General features: G+C 50.4%; 1 protein-coding gene across 1 annotated transcript; it reads left to right on the top strand.

Moving 5' to 3' along the window:
* The first annotated feature begins 8107 nt into the window (after positions 1-8107).
* Positions 8108-25453, top strand: Timm44 (translocase of inner mitochondrial membrane 44). The gene is made up of 13 exons (XM_070002411.1): positions 8108-8181; positions 11906-12001; positions 16953-17123; positions 18183-18263; positions 18726-18875; positions 18963-19102; positions 19343-19428; positions 19984-20076; positions 20168-20292; positions 21296-21346; positions 23268-23357; positions 24649-24759; positions 24940-25453. Exons 1-13 carry the CDS (start codon positions 8131-8133, stop codon positions 25057-25059), a joined length of 1365 nt encoding a protein of 454 aa, XP_069858512.1. The 5' UTR covers positions 8108-8130; the 3' UTR covers positions 25060-25453.
* The last annotated feature ends 366 nt before the right edge of the window (positions 25454-25819 follow it).

Raw genomic sequence — 25819 nt, 5'->3', positions numbered from 1 at the left:
TGGAAGAGAAGGAGGGCTTCTGGGAATGAGGACCTGGGGCTGCAAAGAAATTGCAACCCCCACCTCCCAGAGGCACTGTGTGGAGGGAGAAGGAGGGAGGGAGGGGGGCCAGGTCTCAGGACAGGGTGCTGATGGGCCCCCCCTCCCCACTTGGACTGAGCTGGTGGGCATGGGAGTGGAGAGAGGACAGAAGGAGCTGGTTTGGTGGAGCACACAGGGGTGTTGGGCCTCCTAGAAAGACAACTTGTGGGTTGGCAGGGTGAGCCACACCCTAGCATGAACCAAAGGGCCAGCCACAGAGGAATGCACAAGGGTTGGGGAGGGCGAGGCCCAGAAATAACCTATAAGGGGCCTGGAGTACCTACGGAAAATTCCAGAACCACTACCAAGGGCTGAGGGAGCTCAGGAGAGAGAGCCAGGTAGGAAGCATGCCTGGTGGCTTTCATTTTTTACTTTTTACTTTTAATTAGGACTTGAACTCTGTGCTCTGTGCCTTGTGTTCTCCCTTATTTGTTTTTATGAGCCATGCCTCTATTTCAGACTTGGCTAGTTAATTAGTGATAAGAGTCTCACAGACTGAACCCAGATTTTCAGACCTCAGCCTCCTGAGTAGCTAGGATTATAAACTTGAGCCACCAGTGCCCAGCAATGATGGTTGCTTTTACCTACAGATGATCGTAAGTTTTCTCCTTCGCTCACACACACACAAGAAAGTTCTTTCTACATCCAAGAAGACAGCTCAATGGCTTCTTGCCAAATATGGATGGCATGATAGGGTAACAATCTAGATATGACAGTCAAGACATTCACATCAGAGCTGAGCGACAGTGGCTTGTGCTTGTAATCCTAGCTACTCAGGAGGCTGAGATCTGGGGACCAAGGTTTGAAGTCAGCCTAGGCAGGAAAGTCCCTGAGACTCTTCACTACAATGAACCATCAGAAAAGCCAGAAATGGAGCTGTTGTTCATGTGGTATAGCTAGCCTTGAGCAAAAATGCTCAGGGACAGTATCCAGGTCTTGAGTTCAAGCCCCAGGACTGGCGTACATACAAAAGATATACATACCAAGGTGGTAGTGGCTCATGCCCGTAACCCTAGCTGTTCAAGAGGCAAAGATTTGAGGATCCAAGTTCAATACCAACTCAGGCAAGAAAGTCCATGAAACTTCAATAAACTACAAAAAAAAAAAAAGCTGGAAGTGGAGTGCGGTTCAAAAAAAAAAAAATTGACAGGTGCCACTCAGTCCTGGGGGGGGGGGCGGTGAGTGCTGAGTGCTAACCCTAAATCCATGGACCCTGTGTTCATAGAGTGATATTAAAAAACAGCCTCGAAGCTAGTCACTGGAGGCACATACCTGTAATCCTAGCTGTTTGGAAAGCTGGGAATGGAAGGTGTGTGGTGCCAGGCCAGAGCTGGTCTCTGGAGACTGCCTCCAAGGAGGGAAGTTGGAGGAGGTAGGATGTGTATGATAGCCCAGCAAGGACAGGAAACCTAAAAGTAGGTGGATAGCCACCCGGGAGGAAAACAAGACTTTATCCTAAAAATAACCAGTAAAAACTAGGCCTGGAGGCGTGGCTTTGTGGCAGAGGACCAACCTAATAAGTGTGAGACCCTGAGTTCAAACTACAATACTACAAAAATAAGTCGAACAAAAAGTTCAGGCAGGTGTGGGTAGTACACACCTGTAATCCCAGCACATTGGGAAGCTGTTTAGTGCCAGCCTAGACTAGATAGCAAGACCTTGTCTCCATAACCACAAAAATCTTAGGGGCTGATGCTCCGAAACAAAGGAACACCAGCTTTGGGGGCATAGTGGGATGTGAAAGTTCATGGGTTGAGGAAGGTGGGAGCCCCAGATTTGCCAGTGGACACCAGGGATAAAGGAGGACCAATGCAAGCCGGGCGTTGGTGGCTGACACCTGTAATCCTAGATCTCAGGAGGCTGAGATCTGAGGATTGCGGTTCAAAGCCAGCCTGGGCACAAACGTCTGTGAGACTCTTATCTCCAATAAACCACTAGAAAACCAGAAGTAGTGCTGGCTCAAGCAGTAGAGCGCTTGCCTTGAGCTGAAGAGCGCAAGGACAGTGCCCAAGCCCAGAGTTCAAGCTCCACGACCACCACCAAGAACAACAACAAAAGGGGGTGGGGAACCAATGCTGGAGCTGACACAAGCTTGAACATGAGTGTCTGGCTCACATAAACAATGAATGGAGCCAATCCCATCCTGGCTCCATCTTCCTGAGCCTACTGTTCAGCCAGCTGCTACACAGTATGGAGAGCAGGCACTCCTAACAGAGGACTGTGCAGCCAGCCCTGGCCAATCCTGCCCATCCTTGGACCAAGGCCCCACCCCCATGGAGCAGCGAGACCTTCCCCTGCCTGGCCTGGTGCTGGGATAGTGTGAGCCTCATGTCAGTCACCTGGTGGGAGACTGTTGCTTTAATTTCCCAGTCTGGAGAAGCCAAGTTTTACAAAAGGATCAAGCTTCTTCCCAGGGCCAATCCAAACACACACTCTGCAAGTAAGTGTTGCCTGCAATTGCTGAGAAGCTGAACTGGAAACGGAAGAGAATGTCATCAAAAACAGAAAAGAAGCCCAAGACAGGACAAACAGACGACACAGGCTTATGGGCAGAAGCCTGAGAAGGTGCTGTATAAAAAAAAAAAAAAAAGCCGGGTGCTGGTGGCTCACACCTGTAATCCTAGCTACTCAGGAGACTGAGATCTGAGATCACGGCTCCAGGCCAACCTGGACAAGAAAGCCCATGAGACTCATCTCTAATTAATTATCAAAAAGCTGCAAGTGGGGCTGTGGCTCAAAGTGGTAGAGCACCAGCTTTGAGTGAAAAAACTCAGGGACAGTGCACAGGCCTTGAGTTCAAGTCCCAGAACAGACAAAACAAAACAAAACAAGATATGAACTCAGGATCCCATGAAAGCCTGTTAATGTTTGGATGTTGCAAATCTTCCTGATGAAGGCTTGATGCCCAGTGGGGGTGTGATGAAATCTTTTAAGAGATGAGGCATTGGGGGATGGGGAAGATATTTAGGTTATTGGGGTATATCCCCAAAGGTGATTGTGGGACCCTCCCCCCCAAAAAACCCTTTTCCTCCTATTTTTTACACCCTGGCCATAAGGCAAATGGTTTCGCTGTACTATATACTCCCTATCAGTGTCATCAGCACCCCAGCGGACACCATCCCAACCCTAAACGTTGCCTTTTGTAGCCAGGTATATTGGTGAATATCTGTAAGCACCACACACAAGAAGCTGAGGCTGGAAGATCACAAGTTTAAGGCCAGCCTGAACCCCTGCCTCAATAACAAAACAAAACAACAAAAAATACATGCCCTTTTTTTTTGGGTCAATTGTGGAGCTTGAACTCAGGACCTAGGCACTCTCCTTGAAGTATTCTAGTCTACTACTTTGAGCCACAGTGCCACTTCTAGTTTTCTGGTGGTTACTTGGAGATATCTCATAGACTTCCCTGCCCAGGCTGGCTTTGAACCTTGATTCTCAAATCTAGGATTACAGGTGTCAGCCACTAATCTTGCCTTTTTATTTTGCCAGTCCCAGGGACTGAACTCAGGGCCTGGGCATTGTCCCTGAGCTTATTTTGCTCAAGGTTAGCACTCTACCACTTGAGCCATAGCACCACTTCCAGCTTTTTCTGTGTATGTGGTACTGAGGAATTGAACTCTGGGCTTCATGCATGCTAGGCAAGCACTCTACCACTAGGCACATTCCTAGCTCAATTTTGCCTTTCTTGTATGAAACTGAAACCAGAAATTTTAGGCCCCAGGCCCATATACCATGTGAGGCATGGGGCAACTCATCCCAATACACCACCAAATGAAGAGACATGGTGAAGGGCAGAGAAAAGAGATTTATGACATGGATGCCTCAAGAAGACAGGGCTTCAGTACCTTGCCAGTCATCTTCAGAGTACAGACATGAATCTGTTGTTCTGTCAGCAGAGGGTGTGTGTGTGTGTGTGTGTGTGTGTGTGTGTGTGTGTGTGTGTGTGTGTGTGTGTGTGTGTGTGTGTGTGTGTGTGTGTGTGTGTGTGTGTGTGTGTGTGTGTGTGTGTGTGTGTGTGTGTGTGTGTGTGTGTGTGTGTGTGTGTGTGTGTCTGTTTTGGTACTGGAGCTTGAACTCCATGCCTCGAGCTCTCTCACAGCTTTTTCATTCACAATCACTCTACCACTTGAGCCTTTAGTCCATTTGGTTTATTAGAGATAAGAATCTCATGGCTGGGCACTGGTGACTCACTCCTGTAATCCTAGCTACTCAGGAGGCTGAGATCTGAGGATCAAGGTTCAAAACCAGCCCAGGGCAGGAAACTCTGTGACTCTTATCTCCAATAAACTACCCAAAAAAGCCAGAAGTGTTGCTGTGGCTCAAGTGGTAGTGCACTTTTCCTTGAGCAAAGAAAAGCTCAAGGACAGTGCCCAGGCGCAGAGTTCAAGGACCAGCCCCCATTCCTCACCCCCCCCCAAAAAAAAAACAACAACAAAGAATCTCATGAACTTTTCTGCCTAGGCTGGCTTCAAACTATGATCCTCTGGGTCTCAGCCTCCTGAGTAACCAGGATTACAAGTATGAGCCACTGTCGCCTGACTGACCTGTCTTACATGTGTCTGTTGATGACACAAAAGGCCTTATGTGAGCCGGGTGCTGGCGGCTCATACCTGTAATTCTAGCTACTCAGGAGGCTGAGATCCAAGGATAGCAGTTCAAAGCCAGCCCTGGAAGGAAAGTCTATGAGACTCTTATCTCCGGTTAACCACCAGAAAACCAGAAGTAGTGTTTTGGCTCAAGTGGTAGAGTGCTTGCCTTGAGCTAAAGAGCTCAAGGACAGCACCCAAGCTGAGAGTTCAAGCCCCATGACCAACAACAACAAAAAGGCCTTATGTGGCACATGATTATACATAAATAACATGAAGGACACAAATAACAGTAACATAGCAAAATAATTAAGAGGTGGGGTATTTGGGGTATCTATTTCCTTTTAATAGAATCCATTTGATCCTACACTTATACAATTTATATTTGTATTTCCTTTTAATATAATTCATTTGAGGGCTGGGAATGTGGCTTAGTGGTACCTACAGTTATATAATTCACTGTGAAATACTGGCTATGTTCAACAACTAGCTGCAAAAATTCTTGAAAATTTGCCACTTGGCTCTGAAGATTCAGAACAAGCGACTTCCAGCTCACCTGTGTAAATACAATTTCATACCACTGAAATTTGGTTTTCCCCCATCACTGTCAAAACACTGATGGCTCATCTCCACAGAGAGCTTTCTTTCTTTCTCTCTTTCTTTCTTTCTTTCTTTCTTTCTTTCTTTCTTTCTTTCTTTCTTTCTTTCTTTCTTTCTTTCTTTCTTTCTTTTTTGCTCATACTGGGGGTTTGAACTCAAGGCCTTGCGCTTGCTTAGCTTACACACTTGACAAGTGCTCTACCACTTCAGCCATCCTTCCAGCCCTGCTTTTGCTGGTTATGTTGGAGGTGGAGTCTCACAAACTTTTTTTATCCAGGCTGGCCTCAAAATAGGATCCACTGAGCTGGGTACCAGTGGCTCACATCTGTAATCCTAGTTACTCAGGAGGCTGAGATCTGAGGATTGAGGTTCGAAGCCAGCCCAGGTTCAAAAGTCTGTGCGAGTCTTATCTCTGATCACTAATAAAGCCAGAATTGGAGCTTTGGCTCAAGTGGTAGAGCACTAGCCTTGAGCAAAAAAAGCTCAGAGACAGTGCCCAGGTCCTGAGTTTAAGCCACAAGAGTGGCACAAAAATCAATCAATCAGGGCTGGGAAGGTGGCTCAGTGGTAGAGTGCTTGCCTTGCATGCATGAGGCCCTGGGTTCGATTCCTCAGCACCACATAAGCAGAAAAAGCCAGAAGTGAGACTGAGGCTCAAGTGGTAGAGCGCTAGTCGACAGCTAAAGAGCTCAGGGACAGCGCCCAGGCCCAGAGTTCAGGCCTCACAACCAAAAAAAAAAAAAAAAAAAAAATCAGTCAATCAATCAATAAAATAAATGGGGTGGGGGAGGCTGGGAATGGGCTTAGTGATTGAGTGCTTGTCTGTCATGCATGAAGTCCTGGGTTCAATTCCTCAGTACCACATAAAGAGAAAAAGCCAGAAGTGGTGCTGTGGCTTAAGTGGTAGAGTGCTACCCTTGAGCAAAAGAAGCTCAGGGACAGTACCTAGGCCCTGAGTTCAAGCCCTAGGACTGGGGGGAAAAAGGATTCTTTGAATTACCTCTTTTTTGGGGCGAGGGGGAAGGGAGTTGGGAGTGGTGGTGGTGTCAGTCATGGGGCTTGAACTTGGGGCCTAGGCACTGTTCCTGAGCCACAGTTCCACTACTGGTTTTCTGGTGGTTACTTAGAGATAAGATTCTCACAGACTTTCCTGTCCTGGGTGGCTTTGAATCACGATCCTTAGATCTCAGACTTCTGAGTAGCTAGAATTACAGGTATGAACCACCAGAGCCTGGCTGTCGGCCTCTTGAGTAGCTGGGATTGCTGATCTGAGACACTGTTGGCATCTGGCTCTCCCCCAGGGACTTCTAACTTGAAAATGCAAAGGACAGTAGATTAAAAATCTATCTTTGCATTTCCAAAGCCTGCAGCATTCCATACTGCTGATTCTACCTGCCTTCTTCCAGGTCTTTTTGATCCTCTTCCAAGGATGATGCTTCTCCCACTTGGGTGCCCATTAATCCTACTCTCCCTGAGTATCTTTTTCCTAATAACTAAGAAGCTATGCTTCTAGTCCAAATTTCCTCTCAGCTACAACCCTGTGTACTCCAACCACTCAACTTGTCTGCTCCTGGAGTAAAGACATCTCACACAAGCCAGATGTTGGTGGCTCATGCCTGTAATCCTAGCTACTCACAAGGCTGAGATCTGAGGATCAAGGTTCAAAGCCAACTAGAATAGTAAAGTCTATGAGACTTAATTAACCATCACAAAGCCAGAAGTGGAGTTATGGCTCAAGTGGAGGAGCACTAACTTTGAGCAAAAAAGCTCAGAGACTGCCCAGGCCCTGTGTTCAAGCCTCAGGACTGGTGCATGCACACACACACACACACACACACACACACACACACACACACACACACCTCACACAAATGTCTTTTTCTTTACCCTGGAAGTGGAGTTCCTGAGGGACAGATTTTAACAGACTAGAAGTCAGGGGATTACACACTATCCACACTATTCAGATACATCCCTTGGCTCTGTGGAGAAGAATGGTCTCTTAGATAACACAAGGCCAATCTGTTGACTGAAGCCTCAGCATCGCTGGGGCTGATCGTCCTCATGGCTGGGCTGTTGTGCTTGTCTTCAGTACTCTGAAGTGCAACCTCCCTCATTTTCAAGCTCAGATCACAGCTTCAAAATGACAAAGGGTAACCCATGGCACCAGTTCACCTCCCTCTCCCAGCCCCAGATTGCCCGGGTACATCCAAGTACCACCACTAGATGGCAGCATCCTCCAAATACAAAACAGCTGAAAAACAACGAAGGTGGGCTTCTTAGGAGCCAGATGTTTCCACGCACACTAAACTGATGGAGAACTGGCCCCAAATTAGCCTGGTCTCAGCTTTCCCCTCTCGTACTGGGCTAGAAATAAGCTTCTTCCCAAAGCGCTGGACAGTTTTGCTTCTTGGAGCAAATCAATTTGACAATCCCCAAGGTCAGTCGCTGTCAGTAGAGCAGAGTCAATCCCGCATTGGTTTAGTCCAGTCAGAATCCAACTGAATCCATCCTTGCAGTGGGTCAAACCACCTGCACACCCCTCGAGTTACGGGAACACAACGGTCTCTTTCGCGGAATCACTCGGGCTACTGAATTCCCACCCTCAGGCTCCGCCTCTTCGTAATCTTACCCAACCACAAATATCACAAAAGTACCACCTCCAATCATAAGTCTCATTCTGCCAAAAGCCTGGACCTATTACACCCCTATTACAACGCTCGTTCACTTGCTACCTGGAGAGTCTTGCCCAATCAGAGGCCATTCTCTCTCCTAAACCCCGCCCCCGATCCGGCTTTTCCCAGGCCCGCGAGGCGGATGACGCCATCGGCGCGCGACGCAAGAAGGTCACACGGGCTCCTCCAACATGGCGGCGGCGGCGGCGGCGCTGCGGGCCGGCTGGTGCCGCTGTCCGCGGGTGAGCGGACGTTCGGGGCAAGCGGGTCGGGTTGACTGGGCTACGAGCGCGCAGCTTCCGGGGTCCCCTTCTCCTTAGTCCCTTGGCTCTGTGGCCCTTCCCGTGGGCCCCACGGGAGACTCAGGGGCAGGGTCATTGGGTCAGTTGAGGCCGGGACCCGCAGCGCGAAGCGAGGCCCGAGGCCGAGGCCAGATGGTCGGGTCCCGAGGCAGCCGTGCACCGAACTTGCCGGGACTTTTGGTTACTTTGGCTTTCACATCAGGCCCCACGTAAAGGAAGGAGTGAATAGTGGCTGGGGAGGTGGTGCCTCGTGCAGAAAAGTAGCCGAATGGAGGGGGAAAAAACACACCGTCCCAGCCCCGAGACATTCACGCATTTAAATGTCAGTCCTCTGTGAAGGGCATTTCCTGCATCGCCTTTGGTCATGTTCAGCCTGGAAGAGAGGAAGATCGTTCCCGAACTCGCTAAGCAGCATGGATCCATGGTTGAGTAGGATGAGGGGACGCAAAGCCTGGAATGCGCACGTAGAAAAGAATACTAAATATTGTTGCTGCTTGACTCTTATTTCTTTTTTTTTCTTTTCTTTCTTTTTTTTTTTTTTTTTTTTTTTTTTTTTGGTGCTGATCCTGGACCTTGATCTCGGCCTGGGGCTTTGTCTCTTAGTTTTTTTCACTCCAGGCTAGTGCTCTACCACCTGAGCTTACAGCTCCACTTACAGCTTTTTGATGGCTAATTGGAGATAGGAGACTCACGGATTTTTGAGCCCGGGCTGGCTTCAAACAGAGATCTTCAGATCTGAGCCTCCTGAGTAGCTAGGATTACAGGCTTGAGCCACCAACTCCCGGTGACTCTCTGCAAATTAAGGAATTCTGCCCACAGTCCCCTATCGGTACAAAGCCCATATCTGATTGTGGAGCCCAACTGTTAAGAAGATGGACAGTATACTGAGACTAAATATGGAGGGGGGGGGAAGGGGGGATATTTGGCTTTGAATCGGGACTGATTTTTTTTTTCCTTCCTCCCTTGGGTTCCTTGTCTTGAGTTCTGGTATAGGGGCTGAATTCACAGGGGTTTGTATAATTTGGACTGGAGACTGAGACAGAACCAGCTTCAGATTTCATTCTGCAATGAGATTTGTTTTCCAGGCTAGACAGCTGTCTACTCTTTCAGATGTTTTTAATGACTGTGTTTCTGGGATTTGTGGGTGTCAGCATAGAGAGAAGTAGTTTATACTTTCCAAGAGTTATCCTCCCAAAACCGTACGTGGTAGTGATGCCTGTGTATAAGTTTAGGGTGTTGCTGTAGTTTCCAAGTGATGACCATGAGAGAGGAAATGCCCAGAAAAATGAGAGGTTCTATTACATCAACATCAATATTCTAGGCTTCCATGCTGGGTGCTAGGGTGCAGAGATATAGAAGACTTTACATACAATTTAAAGTTCACCATCTAATAAGGAAGAAAGGGCCTTTCAAGATCAGCCTTACAGGGGCTGGGAAAGTGGCTCAGTGGTAGAGTGCTTGCCTTGTATACATGAGACCATGGGTTCGATTTCTCAGCACCACATAAGCAGAAAAACCAGGAAGTGGTGCTGTGGCTCAAGTGGTAGAGCGCTAGCCTTGAGCTGAAGAGCTGAGGGACAGCGCCCAGGCCCAGAGTTCAGGCCCCACGACCAACAATGACAACAAAATTAAAAGATCAGGCTTACATGTATAATCCTAGCTACTCAAGAGACTGAGATTTGAGGATCAAGGTTCAGAGCCATCCTGAGCAGACAGACAAATCTGAGAGATTATCTCCACTTAACTAGCACAAAGCTGGAATTGCACCACTGGCTTAAGTGATTAAAGCACCATTTCTGAACAGCAGAAGCCAAGCAAGAGCACAAGGCTCTGAGTTGAAGTCCCAGTGCCAGTATAAAAAAAAAAAGGAGGGCTGGGAATGTGGATTAGTGGTAGAGTGCTTGCCTAGCATATGTGGAGCCCTGGGTTTGGTTTCCCAGTACCACATACACAGAACAGGCTGGAAGTGGGTCTGTGGCTCAAGTGGTAGAGTGCTAGCCCTGGGCAAAAGAAGCTCAGGGACAGTGCCCAGGCCCTGAGTTCAAGCCCCAGGACTGGCAAAAAAAAAAAAAAAGGGAGGAGAAGGAAGGAAAAAAGGAAGAATTGAGATTACCTGTGTCTTTGCATGTTACTGAAAATTGAACTTAGGGCCTAATGCTTGCCAGGCAAGCATTGTGCTACTCCAGCCATGTTGCCAGTCCTAGCTGGATCTTTGCCAGAGGGACTCCACTAAATTTCTGTTTGAAGCCCAACCCTTGCCTTGACCATTGTAAGTTTTTTCCAGGGTTGTCACTGGGACAGTTTTAATGGTTTGCCTCTAAAAGTTAGGTCTCTAGCTGGACACTGGTGACTGATTCCTGTAATCCTAGCAATTCATGAGTCTGAAATTTGAGGATCCCATTTGAAACCAGCCTGGGTAGGAAAGTCTGTAAGGCTTTAATCTACAATTAATCAGCAAAAAGTCAGAACTGGAGCCATGGCTCAAGTGGTAGATCACCAGCCTTGGGTGAAAAAGCTAAGGGGTAGCTAGCTACACAGGAGGCTGAGACCAGAGGATTGGGGTTCAAAGCCAGCACATTCAGGAAAGTCTGTGAGATTCTTTGTTGTTGTTGTTTTTGTTGTTGGTTTTTTTGGGGTCCGGTCGTGGGGCCTGAACTCTGGGCCTGGGCGCTGTCCCTCAGCTCTTCAGCTCAAGGCTAAAGCTCTACCACTTGAACCACAGCACCACTTCCAGCTTTTTTCATTTTGCTTATGTGGTGCTGAGGAATCGAACCCAGGGCCTCAGGCACGCAAGGCAAGCACTCTACCACTGAGCCATCTTCCCAGCCCCAGTCTGTGAGATTCTTTTTTTTTTTTTTTTGGTCGGTCCTGGGGCTTGAACTCTGGGCCTGGGCGCTGTCCCTAAGCTCTTCAGCTCAAGGCGAGCGCTCTACCACTTGAGCTACAGCGCCACTTCTGGTTTTCTGGTGGTTTATTGGAGATAGGAGTCTCATGGTCTCTCCTGCCCTGGCTGGCTTTGAACCGCGATCCTTAGATCTCAGCCTCCTGAGTAGCTAGGATCACAGGCGTGAGCCACCAGCGCCTGGCTGTGAGATTCTTATCTCCAGTTAGCCACAAGAAAACCAAAAGTGGTGCTGTGGCTCAAAGTACTAGTATGCTATCCTTGAATGAAAAGAGCTCAGGGATAGCACCCAGGCCTCAAGTTTAAGCCCAGAACTAGCAAACCTATGTGCGCACGCACAATCATAAATACACACACACACATACACACACACACATACACACACACAACCAGGTCTTTGGAGTTTGGGATAGAAGACTGCTTGCCACCAGCATGAAGACTTAGTATGCCCTCTCTAAACTAAGGATTATGTCATGCAGATGCATTTAGCCTTCTTCCCCTGCAGGCTGGCATTTCCTGGGATCCATCTGATTCTCCTGGTTTCAGAATAGACCATGGAAGTGCAGTTGCTACACATTCCCTTTTTACCACGTTCCATTGGCTTTTGGACTTTGCTAAGATTGCAGATTGTCTGGCACACAACAGACCTGCAATTGAAATCAGCAGATGCATAGCAGTTGCCTCCTGCCTTTTTCTGAGCAGTCCACATCCTTCCCAGTCACCGTTGTTTCAATGGATCTTTCTCTTTTCCCCACCAATTAGAGATGCCTGGGCAGCAGAGTCCCATTTCTTTCCAGCCACAGCCTGCCCCATGGTTCAACCTACCAGATACGCCGGCCAGGTGGAGCACTGCCATTGGTGAGTGACCTGGGATGCCAGACAACAAGCATGGGGAGGGGGACGTGTTTAAAAAGTCCACCTTTGTTGGCAGGGGAACAGGGAGGTACTGCAGAAGTGGCCTGAGCTGCCTCTGGCCACTGTCCAGGTCTGCTTGATGCAATGGGGCGCTCTTAGCTCACAGGGTAGCACATCTGATGGGCTCTGATAGCTGCAAGCAGCAGGCTTGTTCTGAGCTTCTTCCTTGTGGTTTTGTCTATGGAACCCTGACAAGTATGGCTGCTCCCTTTCTGAGAGAACCCTTTGGGTGTTGGGGAGGGAGTCATTCAGTTGTTCTCTGTTCTGCTCAGTCCTATTTCTGAGGGTGTCTATGGCTGAGTGAGGTGGGAAGCCCCAAACGTGGGTTCCGGGGCCACCCACAGCCTCTCTTCTTGCACTTCCAGCCTCTCTACTCAGCTCCTTCCATTTTTATTTTTTAATTTTTAAAAATTTTTGTCGAGGGCGGGGAAGGTGGCTCAATGGTAGAGTGCTTGCCTTGCATGCATGAGGCCCTGGGTTCAATTCCTCAGCACCACATAAGCAGAAAAAACCAAAAGTGGCATTGTGGCTCAAGTGATAGAGTGCCAACCTTGAGCTGAAGAGCTAAGGGACAGCTGCGCCCAGGCTCAGAGTTCTGGCCTCATGACCAATATAAATATAATAATTTTAAAAATTGCTGATTGTGGGGCTTGAACTCAGGGCCTGGGCACTGTCCCTGAGCCTCTTTGTGCTCAAGGCTAGTACTCTACCACTTGAGTACCACCACTTCAGTTTTTGAGTGGTTAATTGGAGATAGGAGTCTCACAGGGACTTTTCTTCCCAGGCTGGCTGACTTCGAACTGCGATTCTCAGATCTCAGTGTCCTGACTAGCTAGGGTTACAGGTGTGCGCCACTGGCACCTGACTTCAGCTCCTTTGAAGGCACCTAATTACCTCCCTTTATGTCCTAGGTTGGTCCTAGGTGTGGGTCAGACCTTGTGAGTTCTTCCCCTTAGTTGTCCAGCCTCTTCCACCCTCCATAGTTTGCAGCCCGAGTGGTGGATTCCTTGATGGTCTTAGGACCTGGGCATCTACTGGAGAAGGGATAGGATGAGAGCAGGACAGCAGGACTGGCATGAGGCATGGCCAGCCCTCCTGAAAGGTGCCACCAACACGTGTCACATGTCAGCCATACATGGCCTCTTCCTGTGAGGTGACTCTTGGTTGTTCCTAAGCTATGTGTCTTTTCAGCCCTCTACTCACAGCTACACACAAGTCAAAATAGAGATTTAAGTCCAGCTCAAACTCATCCTAAAGCCTGTGTTGTTTCTGGGCTGGGGATTGAACCAGTACAGTGCCTTGTACCTGTTAGGCAAGCACTCTACCACTCTACTACACCCCAGTCATTGTTTTGTTTGTTTGTGTGTTTGTCTATCCATCATGGGTCTTCAGCTCTGGGCCTGGCGCTGTCCCTCAGCTCTTCAGCTCAAGGCTAGTGCTCTATCACTTCAGCCACAGCGCCACTTCTGGTTTTCTGGTGGTTAATTGGAGATGAGTCTCGGACGTTCCTGCCTGGGCTGACTTTGAACCGTGATCCTCAGATCTCAGCCTCCTTAGTAGCTAGGATTACAGGTGTGAGCCACCGGTGCCTGGCCCATTGGGGGTTTTTTGTAGCCTAGGCTGGCCTTGAACTTTTCTTCTACCTTAATCTTCTAGGTGTTGGGATTATAGTTGTATACAACTATACTCAGCTAATGTACGTGTTGTTTTAGTTGAAACATAATTGTACATGTTTATGGGGTACAGTATACAATTTAATATATACACAATGTTTAAAGTTCAGATCAAATGTCATTGGCATTTCCATTACCTCAAATGATATTTTTCTTTGGCCCTGGTCCTGGAGTTTGAACTCAGGGCCTGGGCACTCTGAGCTTTTTTGCTCAAGGATAATACTCTACCACTTGAGCCACAGTGCCACTTCTAAATTTTTCTGTGACTACTTGGAAATAAGAGTCTCTTTATTGCCGAGCGCTGGTGGCTCACGCCTGTAATCCTAGCTACTCAGGAGGCTTAGATCTGAGGATCGCGGTTCAAAGCCAGCCCGGGCAGGAGAGACTGTGAGACTCCTATCTCCAATTTTAAAAAACCACCAGAAAACCGGAAGTGGCGCTGTAGCTCAAGTGGTAGAGCGCTCTCCTTGAGCTGAAGAGCTTAGGGACAGCGCCCAGGCCCAGAGTTCAAGCCCCATGACTGACAAAAAAAAAAAAAAAAGAGTCTCTTTATTGTCTGAATTGGCTTTGAACCTCAAGCCTCAGATCTCAGCCTCCTGAGTAGGATTATAGGTTTGAGCCACCGGTACCTGGATTTTTCTTTTTTTTTTGTCTTTTTTTTCTTTTTTTTTTTGAACTCTGGGCCTGGGCACTGTCCCTCAGCTCTTCAGCTCAAGGCTATCGCTCTACCACTTGAGCCACAGCACCACTTCTGGCTTTTTCTGCTTATGTGGTGCTGAAGAATTGAACCCAGGGCCTCATGCATGCAAGGCAAGCACCCTACCACTGAGCCACCTTCCCAGCCCCCTAGATCTTTCTCTCTCTCTCTCTCTCTCTCTCTCTCTCTCTCTCTCTCTCTCTCTCTCTCTCTCTCTCTCTCTCTCTCTCTCTCTCTCTCTCTCTCTCTCTCTCTCTCTCTTCCTTCCTTTCTTCCTTCTTTCCTTTTTTTTTCCTGGTACTATTTGAACTCAGGGCCTTGTGCTTGCCCAGCAAGCACTACACTTGAGCCATGCCTCCAGTCCACTATGACTGCTTCATTATTTGGAGATAAGAGTCTCCGAGACATATCTGCCAAGACTAGCTTTGAAGTATGATCCTTAGAGTGCAGCCTCCTGAGTAGCTAGGATTACAGGCCTGTGTTACTGGTGCCTGGCTGCATTGACTGTTTATGTTGGGACCAGGCAGGTGCTCTCTATTGTCTGGATTGAAACATGCAGTTGTTGTGGTCCATTATTACTCTGCTGTGCTCTAGATCTCAGCCTATCTCATCTATTCTTCCTATCCATCTGTGTGTCTGTATCTATTAACCCCCATCTCTGTATCTCCCTCATTCTGCCAGGCCTACATCCTTAAGCAGTACAGGACATTGGGTGTGCTTCAGGCTCTCTGGTCTCTTGGGTTGGCCTTTGGGTATGTTGACATTTCCCCAGGGAGAGAATGCTGAATCCCAGGCTCTTTGTGTTTTACCACCCTGTGGGCTAAGAAAGGGAAATCTGTGTACCCCAGGCCTTAGGGTGCTAGCTGTGTAGCTGGGAGTGATGGCAGTTCTGCAAGAAGGGCCAAGAGGCAGCGACCCCAGCTCCCAGAGCCCAGTGAGTAACACCCAGTGCTGCGTCTAGTCCTGGGATGAGGGCCCTTCTTTGTTGAGCTTTGCCTTGGATTCCCAGGAACATGATTGATGCCCATGAGATTTGGCATTTGGCTCATAACTTGTCCTCTACATTCCCTCTTGGAGAAGTTGTATCTTGTTTTACTTTTTTTCCCCCCCTAGTACTGGGGTTTGAACTCAAGATCTCTTGCTTGTTCAGCTGTTAGCACTTGAGGCATAACTCCGGCCTAGCTTTTTGCTGGCTGATTCTAGATGGAGTATCATGTGCTTTTCTGCATGATCTGGCCTTGAGCCTCAGTCCTCCAGATTTTAGCCTCTGGAATAGAATTACAGCCAAGAACCACCTGTGCCCAGTTTTGCTTTACTTTTAATAGACTTTGCATGATTGAACAGTTTTAGGTTAGGAGGAAAATTGAGCAGAGAGTTCCTGTGTCCATTCCTCTTTCCTATCTGGGGCCATGGTGGTCCGGGTTCACTTCTCCTATTCTGAAGAAGAGCCAGGACTGATCGACTGTACCTGAAGTCTTCACTAGCTTCAGGACTGACAGACTGTACCTGAAGTCTTCACTAGCTTCAGGACTGATAGACTGTACCTGAAGTCTACACTAGCTTCAGGACTGATAGACTGTACCTGAAGTCTACACTAGCTTCAGGACTGATAGTAGACTGTACCTGAAGTCTACACTAGCTTCAGGACTGATAGATTGTACCTGAAGTCTACACAAGCTTCAGGTTTGGTATGTGCTCTCACTCCATGGATTCCCTTACATGGACTAGCACATCTCCAGCTCAAAAGCTTCACTGCTCTGATGCTTCTCTGTTCCCTTCTCCCCCACCTTGACAGTCATGGATCTCACTGCCAGCATCATTTTGCTTGTCACACAGTTCCATAGAGTGGACTCATGTGACACATCACCTTTTTACATTGGCATCTTTAGTCTTGTGCTTTGAAGGTGGCATGGCTTAAGAGCGCACTTCTTGTTTATGGCTGAGTAATATTCTGTAGTCTGGGTGTAAGTCAACCTTCATTATTTGTGGGGCTTGATTCCAGGACTATTGGATACTCATGTTTCTTGTACACAGTGGAGTAGTGTGTGTCTAAGACACACATCCTCCTGTATGCTTTATCTATAATGTTGGGCATTGAACCCAAGACCTTGCTCATGCTGAACAAGCGCTCTACTACTTCCACTATGGCTCCATTCTTGTTATTGTTGTTATTGTATTGTGTATTTGTGTGTGTGTGTATGTGCACACACACATATGCATGCTGGTTCTGGGGCTTAAACTCAGGGCTTAGCTTTTTGATCCCTTAGCTTTTCAATTAAAGCTGGCACTCTACCACTTGAGCCACAGCTCCACTTCAGGCTTTTTGGTGGCTAACTAGAGAAAAGAGTCTCATGAATTTTCCTGCCCAGACTGCCTTTGAACCATGATCTTCAAATATCTTTATTGTGAAACCTGTATCTGCAGAAAGGAGAAAGCCCTAGAGTCCCACCTAGTCCCTTGATAGTCACCAGACGTGTTCCTCTAGTCTCTTCTTTAACATTTTTTTTTTTCACATTCTTTCTAGTCAAAATCCTATTCCTCTGGAAACAGAAAAGGTTTTTTGTCCGGCTTGCTAGATAACATCAAACAAGAGTTAGCTAAAAACAAAGAGATGAAAGAAAGTATAAAAAAGTTCCGAGATGAGGCCAAGAAACTGGAAGAGTCTGATGCACTGCAGGAGGCCAGAAGGAAATACGTGAGTCCCTCTTCTCACCCTTCCCACCACACACTTGCTCCCAGAGCCTGTGAGGAGGTGGGGTCACTGTGTGGATCGGATCGGAGGAGGAGCCAAGGAAGCTGGGATCACTCACAGATGGGAGGAGGAGCCACATAGGTGGGGTCCGTGCACAGATCAGGGGGAGGAGCCAGAGAGGTGGAGTCACTGCACAAGTGAGGGGAGAGGCCAGGGCATGGGAGGGGCCACCCAGGCCCCACTGTTACTCCAAGTAGGCAGAGCTGGGGGTGGAGCTCAGTGGTAGTGCATAGGATGCAAGAGACACTGGATTCCATCCCAGCATTGCCAATGAAAGAAAGAAAAAAGTGTGGCCACACACTGGCAGTGTCATTTCTGTGGGAGCTGTGAGACATGCCCGATCATCTTTGAGACCTTCAAGGGGGAGCAGCTGCAGCAGGTGACCCACAGCACACAGGCTTTGAGCCACACTACTCCTGGTTACAGTGATAGAAACTGGGTCACACGGCCAGTGTCAGTATTAATTACTACTGCTGTCTCTTCTTGAGCAGCTGCCAAGCCTCTACTCCACACAAGTGCCAGCAGGGAGGTATAGTCTCCTGTTTGCCAACAAGTGGGTGAGCTTCAGTGCACACCTGCCCCAAGCCCTTTGCACTTCGGTCCATTGACCCCAAGCAGGCCCTGGGCAAGACCTGTCCATCTGAGCACCCAAACTGCTCACTGGTGCTGCTGAATGAGTGCCTCCTTCTGTCATTCAGGAAGGGGCTGTTTGGGAGCAGAGCAGGGTAGGGACTCAAGATGGAGCAGGAGGAAAACACCTCCCCTAAGATAAACATAGCAGATTGATTGATGTTAGGACCAGCGTGGGGGGAGGGGGGAGTAATGGCTGCCGCTGGGAGTGGCTGTGGGACAGGCCTTCTGCTGATTCCAAAGCCCAGATCTTGGGCCCAGGGAGGTTGGGTATGGGGTGGGAGCTCCGTGAGGAGCATGGGCTGCTGAGAAAATGCTTGTGCTGATTGTTACTGCTGTATTGGAATGAAGAATCAATGTTCTTTACCCTAGAAAACCATTGAGTCTGAGACAGTGCGCACCAGCGAGGCGATACGGAAGAAGCTGGGAGAGCTAACAGGGACGGTGAAGGAGGTAATGGCAGATCTGGCTTGCAGTCTCCTGGGGTCGCCATCCCAAGGGGGCTAGGGTACAGGGTACAAGCAGTGGGGAGCCCAAGCTGAGTGGGGGAACAAGGCCTGTGGGTGTGGCCATGGTCTTCCCCAGGAAGCCTCAGGAGTTGAGGTGCATCGTGCTGTGAGGTCACACTGTGGCCACTTGCAGGACAGGGATGGGGGAGCAGCAGCCCTGCCAGAGAGGGCAGGGCTCTGGGCAGGCCTGAAGCCCAGTGCTGGGCGCCTCTCCATAGTCTCGCCCTTTATTGCTGCTCCCTTGGACTCCCTGTCACTGGCATTTCCTGAGGCCCCCCTGCCCTGACAGGGTAGTCCACTGGACCCAGAGTCTGATGATCCAAGCCCTGGAGTGCAGCACCCCAGAAACTGAATGTGGTGTCCCCAAGGGGATCTGTGCGAGCGCCCCTTGTGTCTGTCTTAGTAGAGTCTTGATGAAGTGACTAAGAGCGACCTGGGCCGGAGGATTAAGGAGGGTGTGGAGGAGGCCGCCAAGACAGCTAAGCAGTCAGCGGAGTCCATGTCCAAAGGTGGAGAGAAGCTGGGCAGAAGTGCTGCCTTCAAAGCCCTCTCGCAGGTGAGCCGAGCCTGGTCCGGGTGGCATGGACGCAGGGGCAGAGCTAGCGTGGGTTGGCATCCACTCTGCAAATTGCTTTCCTGGCAGGGGGTAGAGTCTGTGAAGAAGGAGATCGATGAGACTGTGCTGGGACAGACAGGGCCCTACCGCAGGCCAGAGCGTCTCAGGAAGAGGACTGAGTTTGCAGGAGAGAAGTTCAAGGAGGAGAAAGTGTTCGAGCCCAATGAGTAGGTCTCCCACAGCCCTGGGCCACCGTCCTCAGCACCCTGCCAGCGTCCATTTCCTTGCCTGGGGCTTCTGGCTCCCTTGAGTCACAAGCAAAATGGGGAGGGGCGAAGGGAAGGCAGGAGGGGAGGGCTGGGTTGTCACCGCCCTTGGGCCTGGCTGGGGTGGCTCCTTGCTCCTCCTCTGTCTCCATGGTGAGATGGGAGGTGCCAAGCTCATGCAGCTGCCTGCTGCTTCCCCAGGGAGGCCCTGGGGGTCGTGCTGCACAAGGACTCCAAGTGGTACCAGCAGTGGAAGGACTTCAAAGACAACAACGTGGTGTTCAACCGTGAGTGGCTCTGCCTCAGCTCCCGGGTAGAGGGTGGCAGCAGACACCAGAGCCCCAACAGGGCCTCTCAACCCCTCAAGGCTGACCGTCTGAGTGTGGCTGTAGATTCTGTCTCTGAGATGCTAAGGGACAGCTCCCTCATGGACGATCAGGGCACTGGGAGGCATGGCCAGCCCGAGGCCCCATGGCAAGTGCGTCCTGCCCAGAGCATGGAATTCATTTCATAAGGGCTGAGCAGGAAGCAACCAGCTGCATGCCCTTCTCCTTGTCGTGTGAGGACCACTAGAGGTCTGTGTTTCCTTTGTAGTGGAAGTGCCAGCCAGTGGGGGTGGTTCTATATAATATGCACCGCCTCACTAGGCCCTGGCTGAGGGTCTCTGAAGCCTCACCAGGTAGATGGCCAGATAGCAGTCCCCATGGAGATGAGAACACAATGTCCCAGATTACCTCTTGGACCTGGCTGGCATCCAGGGAACCTGAAAGCCATGGAGTGAGGGCATCCTTCCAGAAGGAACCCCTCCTCTAGTCCCTGCCCCTTTCCCCCACCCCCTGTAGGCTTTTTCGAAATGAAGATGAAATATGATGAGAGTGATAACGTGCTCATCCGAGCATCACGGGCCCTGACAGACAAGGTCACAGACGTACTGGGTGAGTGACAGCCCTAGGGCCTCCTGTCCACCCAGCTGGCAGCAGGAAGGAACTCCAGGCCTTGGACTTAACAGGGCTCTGCTCCCTGCAGGGGGCCTGTTCTCTAAGACAGAAATGTCAGAGGTGCTCACTGAGATTCTTCGAGTGGACCCTGCCTTTGACAAAGACCGGTTTTTGCGCCAGTGTGAGAATGACATCATCCCCAACATTCTAGAGGTTCGTGAGGAGATCAGCGGGACCCCAACCTGTACCACCTGCTCCATTTCCCCCAGGCTGCGCCCTGGGTTCAAGCCTGTAGTTACTTCAGAGAGTTTGGCTGCTGGGGCTGTTTTCTGAGCTGATACACAACTCTGGGCTCCTACTTGGCTTCAGCTGCCCCATGGGCTGTGCCCCTTGCTTTTCCCAGGCCTGATCATGCCCCACCCAGGACAGGAGGGGTCTCAGAAGGGGCCATTGGTCCTTGCTGAGGACTGTATGTATTAGCTTCAGAGATGGTGGCAGTGTCCTGCTCTACTCATGGGGTGTGATGGCCTTGCCACCCTGAGGCTGCTCACTCACCGCTGCCTCTCTGAAGCCCCCAGGATGTGGTATGATTCTGGGTAGTCTGTTCCCCCCCCTCCCCCCGCTTCCTCCTGCTGCACATACCTGCCATGTCCACGTGGTCTCATCCCCCAATGTCTCCAGTGCTTTTGTCACCTGGAGCAGGGCTGGGAGGAGGTGGGGTGGGAAGAAACAGGCAGCTCCTCCTGGTGTGTTGTTCCTCACACCACTGGCCATGGTTCTCCCCACATGCTCCTGGCTTCTTCCTGCCCACTCCAGCACCTCCCTCATCCACCCTGGAGCCGCCTTGGCAGCCTGCTTTCCTTCCAGCCAACGCCCCTGTTTAGGAGATGTCCTGTCCCAGTGGTGGGCTTAGCTTGCCAGCCTCATTGCAGTCTAAGGCTGGACACACAGCTACCTTCTTTCCACAGGCCCACAGGGACACATAGGGGGCTCCTCTGAAGTCTCTCCTCCTTTCCTGTCTATATCCAGGCCAGAGCCCCATGTACACACCTACAGGGATCCTGGGGAGGGCTGGCTGGTCGCTGGTGCTGCCTGAATAGAGCCTCACCTGCAGACTTGGGTCCAGGGGTCTCCAGGAAAGGAGAATGCTTTCGAGAGTTCTGCCTCAGAAGCCCACCCGCCTTCTTGTGCTTATTTTTTCCCTTTCCCTTTTTAGGCAATGATTTCTGGAGAGCTTGACATTCTCAAAGACTGGTGCTATGAAGCTGTGAGTCTTGGCTTTTTCCTATCTCTTTCACCAGGAAAAAAAAAAGCAAAATACAGAAGTGCTAGGGGGTGTGGCTCGGCTCAGCACAGCGCAACTGTCTGGCAAGCATAGGGCGCTGGTTCTGTCCACAGCACTGCCCAAGCCAGGACAGCAGGACAAGGCCTGTCTCTGGTGGAAAGAAGGGTCCTAGTTTCTGATGGGCTAGGCCCTGGACCAGCCTGTCACTTCCTCAGTACTGGCACACCTGCTTCCAGCCTATCAGAACCCCTGCCAGCATGCCACATGCCTGCCAGCCAGCTGTGTTGGAAGTGTAAATAGGAGCACTGTGGTCCAGCTCAGCTCAGGCAACAGTGTGAGACCCTATTGGAAAAGAAACTAAAACAAGAAAGGCTGAGATGTGGCTCCTGTGGTAGATGGCCTGGTTAGCAAGTACAGAGCCCTGAGTTCAAATCTCAGCACCTTGAAAAAAGTGAAATGACCCCTTTTCAGTTTGGTGGGCACAAATCTGCCAGTTTTCTCAGACCTTCTCCTCGTACCTCATGTTAACCTGATTTTGGTTAAGGAGAGTCACAGAAGGGCTATCCAAGACATGGAGTAAGATGGGGTTCCAGAGCAACCTGCGGGGTGCACAGGTTGAGGGAGAGAGAGGGTGGAAAAGGTCAGTGAATGCACGATGTTGCTTTGGCCCTGAGTCTTGCCTGTGCATAGTGATTGTGGGCACTTTGCTAGTCTCCCCCTCTCCCTACCAGCCTCCCATCCTGAGGGGGTCACAAGGGCAAACTGAAGGCAGGAGTGAGACATGCCCAGCAGATCCATTAGCTGTTCTCACAAGATCCCGAAACCCAGATCAAAACAGTGTGGGTAGACTTCCCGCCTGGGGAGGAGCTGTGTGTCCTGACAGGGCCCAGCAGCTTCCCGGAGTCAAGGCTCAGGGTCCAGGGCCGTCACCAGATCCATGGTGCAAGGGAGGCCTGCCGATGTCCCCAGGAGCACACACTGTCTGCGCCTGCCCGCCTCCTGGCAGCCTCCTGTCTGTCCCGGCCACCTCAACTCACCCTGCCGCCTCCCTCACCGGCCTCTCAGGCGCTGTCTTCCTCTCCTCCCCGCTCTTCCTAGGAAGCCATCCAGAGACTTTTTTGGCTCATTCTATTCTGCACCCAGCTCACAAACAACTTGCAAAAAGCAGAGGAGAAGATTCTGTCAGATTTTCTTTTTTAAATACTCCCCTGCATGGTGACTAATCCAGCAGGCTTTAGGCATTTATGAGGGTGTTTTTTTTTTTTTTCCTTTGCTGTTTGTTTTCTTTTCTTTTTTTTTTTTTAACTTTGTTGCCATGAAGCCTGGGCTGATGTCTTTGTCAGAGAGTGGCTGGTACCCCTGAAGCACAGCTGCTGAGGAGTTTTTAAAAGCGTCTAAATTTAATAAGAGACCCACCCAAACACCATTGGCAGTGGAGAGCATCTCTGCGATCCTGGAGCAGGACTGGCTGCACCCGGGGCTGGGCTGCGTGACTGCTCCCGAGCATCCCACAGGTTTAGGACAAATCCTAGAAAAAAAAAACCAAAAAAAAAAAAACAACACTTCATCCCAGCCAGTGTTAAGCATCAGCCAAATGAGGTGGAAGCGGGGTGTGAAAGATCTCCACCCCTTCCCCCCAGGCGTGTATTCTGGATCCTGTTCAGAATTCCCCACTTGGCTGATTAATGCTTTCACTTGGGAGTCTTGCTCTTTCCATAATGGGAGGCAAGCCTGCGCTGCTGGCCAGCGGGGGCAGCACCTGCCTCCCACTTGGACCTGTGCTCCTGGCATCAAGTTGGTATACACACTGGGTGCTGGGCCATGTGGGATTCGGCTCTGGTAGGGTTGGGGCAGGGACCTGCCCTTAGTGGCCATCTACAGGGACCTGGGCCTCTCATTGCAGACCTACAGCCAGCTGGCCCACCCGATCCAACAGGCCAAGGCCATGGGCCTCCAGTTCCACTCCCACATCCTGGACATCGACAATGTGGACGTGAGTGCCTCTGGGTGACCCTGGGGTGGGACCAGCACACTGGTCACCCAGTGCTCCTCCAGCAGCATCTTCTGTTCTTATTTTTTTTTTTTTTTTGGTTGATCGTGGGGCTAACTCAGCCTGGGCACTGTTTCTGAGCTTTTTTTCATTCAAGGCTAATGCTCTACCACTTAGAGCACACCACCACTTCTGGTTTTCTGGTGGTTAATTGGAAATATCTATGGAATTTCCTGCCCATACTGGCTTCGAGCTGCAATCCTCAGATTTTAGCTTCCTGAGTAGCTGATCTCCTGAGTAGCTAGGATTATAGGGGTGAGCCACCAGCGCCTGGCTTAGCAGCATTATTTTCTTGCTTGCAGAGCTGATATCGCCCTGTGGTTGTTATTTGGGCCATCCCCAGGTTAATAATTATTTGACTTGAGATATATACACACACACATTCACACACATATATATGTTTATATGTGTGTGAATGTGTGTGTATATATATATAACTTAATATTGACACAAATGTAACACATTTGGGTTGAGTTTTGATTCAAAATTTTATGTAATAAACTGGGCATGGTGGTACAACCTGTAATCCCAGCACTGGAAAGGCTAGGGAAGGGTGGGGAGGTAGAAGCCAGCCTAGGCTACAGAATGAAATGCTATCTTAAATTTGTGTTAGGTAATCTTGCCTAACTTTAGGCCAGTGAACATGTTCTGGACACATCTGGGATGGGGTTATTGAACACATTGTAGAGACACTTTCAATGGTTTTATCAGATACAGCTCCATCCTAGGCCCAGGAGCACACAGTCTTGGTCAGGAGGTGAGCATCGTGCAAACCTCAGGCTGCTGTGGACGCCATGGGTGGGGATATCCTTGTATCCAAAAGGCAAGGGCCTTGTCATGACCTGTGGACACCTAACAGGTAGCTGTGCCTTGAGCCCCTTCAGTCTACCTGTGGAGAGATATAGGCATGCCACAGCTGGCCCCCTTCACCCCATGATCTTTATACAGATCAGTCTCCAGTCCAGGTTCAGAGAAAGAAGTCCACTGAGTTCTCACAGCTGAGCACCTGGGTCTGTGGAGGAGCTCCTCAACCCCCACCCCCCAGCCTCTGGAAGTAGGCTTACCCTCTGTAAGATGCAGCGCTTAGGAGGAAGGGCACAGGTGCCCTCAGCAGGACCAAGTGCCCAGGCTACCCAGCAAGGGGAAGGCACTGAGGTTTCACCTTTAGGGGTATGCTGGGGGGTGCTGGCACCCGTCAGAGGCTCACAGGCCCTCTTCCCTTCCCCTCCTGCAGCTGGCAATGGGCAAGATGATGGAGCAGGGCCCAGTGTTGATCATCACCTTCCAGGCCCAGCTAGTGATGGTGATCAAGAACCCCAAAGGCGAGGTGGTCGAGGGGGACCCGGTGAGTGGAAAAACTGGGGGTTGGAGTAGGGACAACCTCTCTCACCGAAGACCCTGCCTGTGGCCTGAGGAGGTCAGAGGCCCCTCCAGCCTGTGACCAGGAAACCTTCCTGGTCCCCCGGGCCTCCTTCACTAACCCCTCTTCTTGGGCCCTGGCCGCTCACCCTGCCTGATTTCACAGGACAAGGTGCTGCGCATGCTCTATGTGTGGGCACTCTGCCGGGACCAAGATGAGCTCAACCCCTATGCTGCCTGGCGCCTCCTGGACATCTCAGCCTCCAGCACAGAGCAGATCCTCTGAGTGCACGTGAGACTGGATCATCGATGGTGGAGCACCACACAGCTATAGACCTTTGGGGATGGACGAGACTGTGGGCTCTGCCAAGGCAGCTGCAAAACCAGCTGGACAACGAAGGGGCAGCCAGGCTGCTGAGGATGCCTGGGGGGAGACACTCTCCACCTTGCCACACGGCTGCTAGTGGCTGCTGCTGGTCACCAGGGCCACACTAGCCACAGTGCCAAGAGACCTCCAGCCAGCCGGGGACTCCAGGTGGTGAAGCTCCATCAGCTGCTCCAAGTGGCCACTGGCCACACCAGCCAGGCCATTTTAGGTCCATTTTTTTTTTTATCAATGCTTTTACTTCCTGTACATAAGCCTGAGATTTGGAAGTAATAAAACACCAAAGTGCAGAAGAGCTGCCTGTGTGGTCTGAAGTGTGTGTCTCTGGACAGGGGGGCTGGGACAGAGCTTTGGCTCCCAGCGGCCAGCTAGCCTTTGGAGGCCGTCAAGGTCAGTGAAGGAGCTGCAGTCCACAGGGGTCCCTGACCAGGGCCTCTGGTTTCGGGGTGACGTTATAAACTAGGGAGAATTAACACACACTCGGAATCCGACTGGGGTCTTCGCTGGGTTGGGGCCCCAAGGTTCTGAAGGTCGGTTAAAACACCCATGAGTGATATGGGGGCCATTAGGACTCCCTACGCGGAGTCTAAGGCAAGACCAGGGGTGTCCGAGGAGCCTTTGGGTGGGGCTGGAAGCTGCCCACGCCCCGAGGGGGACCCTG

This window comes from Dipodomys merriami, unplaced genomic scaffold, assembly GCF_024711535.1.
Source record: "Dipodomys merriami isolate MVZ:Mamm:240054 unplaced genomic scaffold, mDipMer1.0.p SCAF_6, whole genome shotgun sequence".
NCBI classification, from domain to species: Eukaryota; Metazoa; Chordata; class Mammalia; order Rodentia; family Heteromyidae; genus Dipodomys; species Dipodomys merriami.
Note: the sequence above shows the minus strand (reverse complement) of the source record. Positions and strands in the feature narration are given on the sequence as shown.

What these genes read in the sequence shown, in the direction of transcription:
- Timm44 (XM_070002411.1), top strand. Translation starts at nt 8,131, where the DNA reads ATGGCGGCGGCGGCGGCGGCGCTGCGGGCCGGCTGGTGCCGCTGTCCG. An exon ending in AGGAGGCCAGAAGGAAATAC is followed by an intron (nt 17,124 to 18,182) that starts GTGAGTCCCTCT and finishes TCTTTACCCTAG; the next exon opens with AAAACCATTGAGTCTGAGAC. An exon ending in TGGACATCGACAATGTGGAC is followed by an intron (nt 23,358 to 24,648) that starts GTGAGTGCCTCT and finishes CCCCTCCTGCAG; the next exon opens with CTGGCAATGGGCAAGATGAT.